Raw genomic sequence first — 9,521 nt, forward strand, 5'->3', positions numbered from 1 at the left:
ATGGTGCTGATGATGCAGATGTATGACAAGATCACTAGAGCCAGTGTGAAGAGCAGAGTGAAGGAGGCAACATAAAGGCCAAGAGCCTCTGAAAGCCTTGTATCTGAGCAGGAGAGTTGTAAAATGGGGAAGTAGTCACAGGAGAAGTGATCGATGATGTTTGAGGCACAGAAATCTAACTTGAGGATAAGTATGACTAATGGGAAAATGATTAGAAATCCTGCCAGCCACGAGGTGAGGACAAGAAGGGCACAGACTTTCTGACTCATGATGACGGTGTAATGCAGCGGCTTGCAGATGGCGACATAGCGATCATAGGACATAGCGGTTAGAAGAAAGAACTCAGACACTCCCATGGAGATGAAGAAAAATAACTGAGCCAAACAGTTGTTGTAGGAAATGGTCTTAACTTTCGTAATTATTGACCACAGAAATCTAGGGACAGAAACACTGGTGAACATAATTTCTAAGAAGGAGAAATTCCGGAGGAAGAAATACATAGGAGTCTTTAAGCGAGAGTCAAGCAAAGTGAGGGTGATGATGGTTAGGTTTCCACACACACTTAATATGTAAGCAATGAACAAAAAGAAAAAAATTATAACCTGAAGCTCTTGGTCGTCTGATATGCCCAACAGCACAAACTCGGTAATCACAGAGTGGTTTCTCATGCTGATTCCTAGTAAATAGAATCTATTTATTTAAAAAAAAGATTTTAAGTTCAGTGTAAAAGAAACAGCAGTTTAAATACTGATATTACTATATCCAAAGAAATGAGGCCATGGAACAGTTTCATTAAGATTTTCTAATCTCTGCTAATTCCTCTTAAACAAAAAAACATCTTGTTGAAAGAAAATATTTTAGTAGGTGGGACTTTAAATCTTCTTCAGAAATTGTACACAGAAATTCTATATACGTCATAATTTCTATATGAGTACGATACCTTTGTGTAACCATATTTTAATAGTATCATCATTTCTAATATGCAAAATTATTTTATGGTTTCACATAGTGTATGCTTTCAAGACCACATATATAACATTTAACTTCAATTCTAATAATTTTTCCAAACTTCTGTACTTTAGAGGTACAAAGAGCACCCAAATATATTTACTAAACCTAAAAGTTGTTTCTCTTTTCCTTATTTTTTCTTTATTACTTGGTTGTTCAAGACAGGATATCTCTGCACCTTTGGAGTCTATCCTGGAACTAGCTATTGTAGACCAGGCTGGCCTCAAACTCACAGAGATCCTCCTGCCTCTGCCTCCCAAATGCTGGGATTAAAGGAGTGTGCCACCACCTCCAGAATGTCATAGTTATTTTCAACCTTAATATGTGTGTTGTTTAAAATGGCCAAGAAATAAACGTATTTGCCAAGAGATAAATAAGGCAAGATGTTCTTAAGTTATAAAAATAGCCAAGTTCTTAATTTGTGGGAATTAAAAGAGAAGCCAGAGAAAATAATTTAAACAGAGCCAGGGGGGGGTCAATAACTACTTTCTGTGAATTCTAAGCCACTTATAGCATTTCAACATCTTCTTTTTACTATGTTCACTTTGTGATCTTATCTTTAAACTTTCTTGAATACAAACACAACCTCATGAAGAAGATCTTTTATCTCAAAGCATAATAGTGCCTTCCTTCTCAAAGAATCAACAGAATAAATAAAACTTTCTATTGGATTCACTTCATTAAATCACATCCTCTACACTGTAATCTCCTAGTCTCTCCTGAGAGCTAACAGACAGCACAGCGTGTGTGGTGATCACAGTGTGATGGGCTACTTTCTAGACAGGGAGTCAGCGAGGGATAAGCAGTAAAGCTGAATATGGGCACTGTCCACCTTTTTCTGTCTTAGTCCTCTGAGTCTCTGGTTTTTCTCTTTAGGAATAGACATATGTTTTTAATCATTTTCACCAAAACTAAGAGGTTACTATTTTGTGGTTTACATGGTAGCTAAAATATAGTAAAATGTAAAATTTAATAGTAATAATTGTATTTAACAGATAATTCGGGGATCCTTGCATTTTCCCACTATAGTAAATCTTCCAATGATAAATAAAAATTAATTTCTTCACAAATGTAAAACACAGTTTGGTGTATGTGATAATACTAGGTAGATATAAAACCCTACAGTCTATATCCATGACTTAATTTCTGCCATTTATAGAATAAAATAAACATATTAATAATATTCTCCAGAAGTTTTTGTCATTCAGCTCGTTCTTGACTCTTTTCATTACACTGAATCCTGTCACATTAAAAACTTCATGCTGAATTGCTTGTGAGATTGCTAACAGCCTCACTTACACATGAAAATAAATGCATCTTTAGTCTCTTTTATTGTTTCATGGAATCTGAGTGTGCTACCAGACATCCTATTGTCATCCCTGCAAATCTCTAAGAACACGGAGAAACTGATACTGTTTTAAGACAGTAGGAGCTAGAGAGTGTTGAAGATCTCTAGATAAGATAAAGATTGAAATCTGCACAAGCATAAATACAGCCTTACCTTCTCTGGCCAGAGTATAAATCCCTGATATACTCAGCTAAAGAACAGAAGGATACACACAGACGCTCAAGACGTGTGTGTAGTGATGTAAGGACGCCTCTTTCTTGAAAACTAAACACTATAGAGGAACCAATCAACTGATAACACTCGACCTGTCTTCCCTTTGGTCAAGCAATTTTCCTAATAAGAGCATGGACTCGGTCTATGCTCGGGGGATGATTCTTTCTCTATTCACGTGGGATTAAACTCAAGACTAACCTGTCCTACAATGGGTTCCTCCTTGACACACTTAGTGATAGTTTACTAATGACTAAGTTCTGCCAGTGCAGAGCAGAATAGGTAAACTAAAATTAATTATTAAAATCTTCAAAATTTGGGTGGTACTTTGTCCTTGTTTTTTATTTTTTAATTTCAAAATTAATATGTGCTTCATGCTATTAGGTCCCAAACCACAACAATGTTTCAGAGAACTATCCTTACCCTACCGGCCATGCATTTAATTCAAATCTTTTCATTATTCAAAATAAAATATACTATATTATATCAAATTGTTTTAAGTGTTATAAAAACAATCACAAACTCAGATATTATTCTATGTACTTTATTACATTTCACAAAACAGATATTATGAAATCTTATTAAACAAAACGTTCAATGATTTTATCTTCTTTTTCAGTTAACACTGAGCAGTGGATATCATTCCTGGTCAAGTTATATATAAAAACTTTATTCTTTTGTAATATTTGCATGGAATATCCAAGGAGACTTGCACATAATTTATTAATTTCATTGTTAGTTAAGATTAGGATTAGATCTACATTTCACTTGCACATCCTTTCTCTGCTAGCACACAGCAGCATAACTTTAAATCACTTAAATATCTTAAGATTAATATTGCATGTTAGCTTTGCACAAACGCATGCATGAAATCACAGCCACTGTGGATAACAACTCAAGACAAGCATAGGATCAAGGCTTGAGAAGCCTAGTTTTTCCCGGGGAGCCACGGGCTGATCATTTTTCAGGTTTTAATACTCTCAATACTCCATTTTATGGACGAGGTGTTCAAATCTTCTTTAATTTTTATTTAAAATTTGGTATCATTAAACTGTGATACTATCTGAACCTAAAGTTTTTTATTTTTATGAGGTCTTCCTACACACTCAAATTCTTTATCAAATGTAGTGGTATGTAAATAATTATTTCTGTCATGGAATTTTCTTGGATGTATCATAAGAAATTTGTCCATTTTACCAAAGTTATGAATTTTAAAAATTTTTAACTATGAGATATTGCCTATATCTGACATACAGTAGCATAAAGTTAAAGGCCTCAGTCAAACATGGAAGATTTCACAACCCTTTAAACACATACACACTGTATACAAATAAATACATACATAAATAAAATGGAAGAATGGGAATAGAAAGCAAGACTGAGCCCAAAAGAACAAACATTTAATCTTGTGATTAATATCTTGGTGAAACTGAGAGTGGGTGGTGGCATGATGTAACACCTAAAGATTTTAAAAACTCAATCACTACTGCATCACCATCTGGATCCCATGTAGATTTTCTGTTGGGTTGACATCACCCATTGCCTGCAAATTTCTTGGCAGAAATCCTATGTCCCTATCCTGTCTAATTATGTGTAGGGACTCCAACACTACACCCAATAGCTGGTTACTACTGGCCACTCATAAGCGGGGCAACAGTGAAAAAGGTCAGATAATGGAGAAATAAGTATAAAAATGTACAGTTTAAAGAGAAAAGGAGCACCAGGAAACAATATTGCAGGCAAGGCTTATGATGAGAGAGATAAAGAGATTAAGGGGAGGCCTGATCTGCACTGGAATAAAGATTCCATCCATCTAAGCTTCCAACTTGTGTAAGGAAAATGCTTGAGAATTTACTGACCCTAGAAAGGAAGAAAACCAAAACTACTGTAAATGTGATCCCAGGAGCCCACGTTCCTTGCCAAGCTTGGCCAGAAAGCCAATGTGTCCAAGTATGTCAAGCAATTGAAGGCCCTGAGAGACTATTTGTGAAACTGTGGAAGTAAAGCCTGGATTGCATTGGAGACCCTAAAATACGTATATAAAATAAAAAACTTTGTATCTTTTGAAAAATCTAGAAACATTCATGTATTCCAGAGCTGGTTCATCAAGCTAGGGTTCTCTTAAGAATTTTTACTGTCACGATTGAAAGAAAGACTCCTCAGAAGCTAATAAATGATTAAAAGATTTATTTTAATAGGATTTCTTTCCCTATTATTCATGATTATTTGCACAAAATCTTCTAGGAAAAATATGAGTTTTGTATTAATTAACTTGAATAATGATGATTGTAATAACATTAACCAGTGTGTATAGAAACAAATCTTTTAAAAAAGAGAGACCACTACATCCAACTTCATAAGAAATTAATAAATAATAACATTCAAGAAGCATAAAGGCTTTGCTATTGGTTGCTCTTCACAAACTGATTGTAAGGCTCTATTGCTAAAGAAGACACCTACACAACCTTTGAATGCAGAGATGTCAGACTGGCGCCTAACTAGAGCCTTCATCCCTACGGACTACTGCTCATGGTACTAGAAAGTACTCTGCATTCCAAAAGAAGAAAAGGTAAAGAGACATAAACCCTTTGGTCTACATTGGTCACCTGCCTGGATGATGTACTGGTGCAATCGTGGCCCAATAATGTGGAGCAACCAACCACTATCTGGTTGGATTCAAGACCCACTGCACAGAATGGAACTCATGATTGACACTATCCAGGTGGCCAAGTACCTGGAGCTAGATAGGCCTTGGACCTTGAAGAAAACCAAATACTAAGGCTCTGTGAAATGATTGCACCAACGTAATGACTCCTAATAACATTCTTCTATACCCATAAAATAGTGTCTTGCTCAAACATCATCAGAGAAGCTTCCACCTTCTTATATGGGAACAAATACAGAGACACACAAATGAACAAAGGACAGAGAGTGAGAGGCCTTGGAACATTCAATCCTAAATGAGCTGTCTCCAATAAACTTCCTTCCTCTGGGCTCAGAGAACCCTACATAAGGGGAGGCAGAAAGATTATAAGAGCCAGTGAGGATGAAAGACACCAGTGAAATAATGCTTTCCAGAAATAACAGAACTGACACATATATAAATTCACAGACAGTGGCTGCATGAACAGGGCCTGCACAAGGCTACGCCAGGTAGAGACCAGCACTGAGAGGGGGAAGTGGATATGATCTCTCATCTCTAACCAAGAAGATGTCTCTAATTGACAACCACACACATAGGTAAAATTATGTTTTTCCAATGGAATCTCTTTGAGTATACAAACCCCATTTAAAAAAGAGCAAACCACATGCAGTTAAGGGCCAAAACAAAATGAACCAGTAGTATTTTTGGAGATATTTTGACTCCTAATGCTTTGTCTGTGCACGTTTTAACCTCACTGCTCTTTTGTTTAAGCAGTATGGTTTCCAATTTTGTGTTTTTATGGGTGTGTAAATGTGTTATCTCTGGGTCTGAGAGGGTGTCTGTTTGTGGATGTGTGTATCTTGTTTTATTTCTTTGGGTTTTTTCCTATATGTTTTATTCTATTCTGATATATTTATTTACTTCTCTGTTTGTTTTCTAAACACAAAAGAGCCTATAATTCACAATCCCAGAGAACCTAGACAACAAAGAGGATCATGAGACATACATGGATCTAATCTACATAAAAAGTAGAAAAAGACAAGATGTCCTTAGTAAACTTGGAGCATTAGGACCATGAGAAGGGATAGAAGGGGAGAGGAAAGAAATGGAATGGAGCAGAGAAAAATACAACTATGTTCATAGCAGCATTATTTGTATTAGCCAGAACCTGGAAATAATCTAGATGCTCCTCAACTGAAGAATGGATAAAGAACGTGTGGCACAATTACACATTAGAGTACTACTCAGCAGTAAAAAAAAAATGACATTTTGAATTTTTCATGCAAATGGATGGAAACAGAAAACAGAAACCTGAATGAGATAACCCAGACCCAAAAATATGAATATGGTATGTACTCACTCATTAGTGGATTCTAGCCATAACCTAAGGACATTGAGCCTATAGTTCATGATCCTAGAGAAGCTAAGTAATAACGTGAACCCAAAGATAAACATTTATAGATCCTCCTGGAGATTGGAAGCAGACAAGATCGCCAGGCAAAAGTTGGGAGCATGGGCGTGGTGGTGGGGTCGGGAAAAGGGCAGAGGGGGAGAGAGGAAAGAAGGGGGGGTTGGGGAGAGCTTGGGGAAGTGTGATGATTGAGATGGAGGAAGGACAGATATGGGAATAAGGAAGGAGATATATTAATTGAGGGAGCCATTATGAGGTCGGCAAGAGGCTTGGATCTGGAGGAGTTCCCAGGAGTCCACAGGGATGACCCCAGCTAGGACCCTAGGCAGTGGGGGAGAGGGTGCCCGAATTGGCCTTGTCCCATAGTCAGACTGATGACTCTCTTGAATATAACCATAGAACCTTTGTCCAGCCACGGATGGATATGGAGACAGAGACCCACATTGGAGCACTGAACTGAGCTTCCAAGGTCCAGTTGAAAAACTGAGCACAATCCCATGCATGCCTGTATCCCAGGAACTGAAGGGAACAGAAGCAAGTGGGTCACTGTGGCTTGTCTGTGGTGAGCCCAGCTGAACTCCAGGTTCAGTGAGAGATCCTGCCTCAACGGAAAAGGCAAGAGTGATAGACACTCTTACTATCTATCACTCAATACTGTCTTCTAGAATCCATATACACAGGCATGCACATTCACACATATGTACACAAACTCCTATATATACACACCACCCCAAATACATGCACAAAAAGGAATACCCATAAGATAATATATATACAATCTAAAAGAATATAAACATAGTACATATTTATATCAAGGTAAGAAAAGGAAGATCGAGAAACTTCGCCCAATGAAATTAAGAAGAATATAATGAGGAAGAAATAGCACCAAGTGTAAATGCACTTTACCATTAGCGTCATCTTTTGTTGACAGAGACAGCATCAAAAAACACAGGTTCTTATTCCACAATAATGATGACTATCAAATGTTCCATAACATTTTTCAGCGATTCCACCTCCACCAGGGTTGGATGTTCCAAGGCAGATGAAATGTTGGACAATACCCACACAGGTTAAATGGAAAACAGGACATAGTAACTTTAAAATTAAAAAGAAGGATGAGGGAATAAAGATATGGGTCTAGAGTAAAGAAGGCTTGCTGTTCTTTCCGAGTACACTGGTGCAATTCCCAGAACCACATGGTAGCTCACAACCATCTGTAACTCTACTTCTATGTAAAGCAGTGCCATCATCTGGTCTCTATGGGTACCAGGCTTGAAACAGGTACACAGGTATACAGACAAGCAAAACACCCATACATAGATAGTTTAAAATATGGAACCAATTATCTCACACTGTAAAGTTTCATCCCTCCTATTTTGAAAAGTACAACGTTATTATTGTTAACAAATGCCTTCATTTGTTTTGATGAAACATTACTTTATTAATCAAATCCTTGAAGGCTTGTTTGACTTGTTGGTTTCTCAACGTGTAAATAAAAGGGTTCAACATGGGAGCAATTGAAGTGTTGAGAACAGCCACCCCTTTGGTCAGCGATGCCCTTTCATTGGCAGAAGGTTTGACGTACATGAAGATGCAGCTTCCATAGGAGATGGAGATGACAATCATGTGAGAGGAGCAGGTGGAGAAAGCCTTTTTCCTCTGGCTGGCAGATGGGAACCTCAGGATGGTGTTGATGATATAGATGTATGACAAGATCACTAGGACCAATGTGAAAAGCAGAGTAATTGAGGCAACATAAAGGCCAAGTGCCTCTAAAAGCCTTGTATCTGAGCAGGAGAGTTGTAGAATGGGGAAGTAGTCACAGCAAAAGTGATCAATGACATTGGAAGTACAGAAATCTAGCTGGAGGAATAGCATGATTAATGGGAAGATCATCAGAAATCCTACCAGCCATGAGGAGAGCACAAGAAGGGCACAGACCTTCTGACTCATGATGACGGTGTAATGCAGTGGCTTGCAAATGGCGACATAGCGATCATAGGACATAGCGGTTAGAAGAAAGAACTCAGACACTCCCATGGAGATGAAGAAAAATAACTGAGCAAAACAGTTGTTGTAGGAAATGCTCTTAACTTTCGTAATTATTGACCTCAGAAATCTAGGGACAGAGACACTGGTGAACATAATTTCTAAGAATGAGAAATTCTGGAGGAAGAAATACATGGGAGTCTTCAAGCGAGAGTCAAGCAAAGTGAGGATGATGATGGATAGGTTTCCACACACACTTAATATATAAGCAATGAATAAAAAGAAAAAAATTACAACCTGCAGTTCTGGTGTATCTGATATTCCCAAGAGCACAAACTCCGTAATCATAGAGTTGTTTCTCATGCTGATTTATTTTCCACAAAATCTATTGGTTAAAAAATTGAAGCATAAATTTAATGTAAGAGAATTAAAGCTTAAATATTGATATTACTATAGTCAAGTAAATATCTACCCATTCCTATTAAACAGAAAATATCTTGTGAAAAGAAGACATATAGGTAGGTGCATAAAGCTCCCTTCCACCATTATGTGCAAAGACTTTACATTCATTCATTTCTGTGTGTCTAATGTACCACTGTAGATTTATATAGCAATATATAGTAGTATCTTCATTTTTAATATGAAACACTGTTTTCTGATTTTACATAACATTTAATTTCAATTCTAGTATTACTTAAAACCTCTATAGTCTGTTTGTAGAAAATGAGTGATCAATAACTTTTACTAAACTCAAATGTGTCAGGGTTATTTTCAACCTTAATAAATGTGTTTCTTATCTTTAAACTTTCCTGAGGAAAAGGTTCGGAACAAATGCAAAAGCTCTTTTATCTCAAAGCATAATAGTGCCTCCCTTCTCAAAGAATCAACAGAATAAATAAAAAATATCTGTA

The 9,521-nt window shown here is 37.0% G+C and overlaps 2 protein-coding genes across 2 annotated transcripts in view; both read right to left on the reverse strand.

Annotated features, from left to right (window-relative positions):
• Window positions 1–668, reverse strand: part of LOC126492036 (olfactory receptor 6C3-like) — a 3,471-nt gene extending 2,803 nt beyond the window's left edge. The window contains exon 1 of the mRNA XM_050128137.1: window positions 8–668. Coding sequence (XP_049984094.1) covers window positions 8–668 — 661 coding nt within the window. The remainder of the gene's footprint in view (window positions 1–7) is intronic.
• A 7,366-nt stretch (window positions 669–8,034) lies between these two features.
• LOC126492023 (olfactory receptor 6C3-like) lies at window positions 8,035–8,973 on the reverse strand. The gene has a single exon (XM_050128117.1). It carries the CDS (start codon window positions 8,971–8,973, stop codon window positions 8,035–8,037), a length of 939 nt encoding a protein of 312 aa, XP_049984074.1.
• Window positions 8,974–9,521: the final 548 nt, after the last annotated feature.

Source organism: Alexandromys fortis, unplaced genomic scaffold (assembly GCF_014885135.2).
Source record: "Alexandromys fortis isolate MF-2015 unplaced genomic scaffold, M_Fortis_MF-2015_v1.1 scaffold_263, whole genome shotgun sequence".
Taxonomy (NCBI): Eukaryota; Metazoa; Chordata; class Mammalia; order Rodentia; family Cricetidae; genus Alexandromys; species Alexandromys fortis.

Bases quoted from the DNA above. Each gene is read 5' to 3' on its own strand.
- LOC126492023 (XM_050128117.1), bottom strand. From the start codon at position 8,973: ATGAGAAACAACTCTATGATTACGGAGTTTGTGCTCTTGGGAATATCA.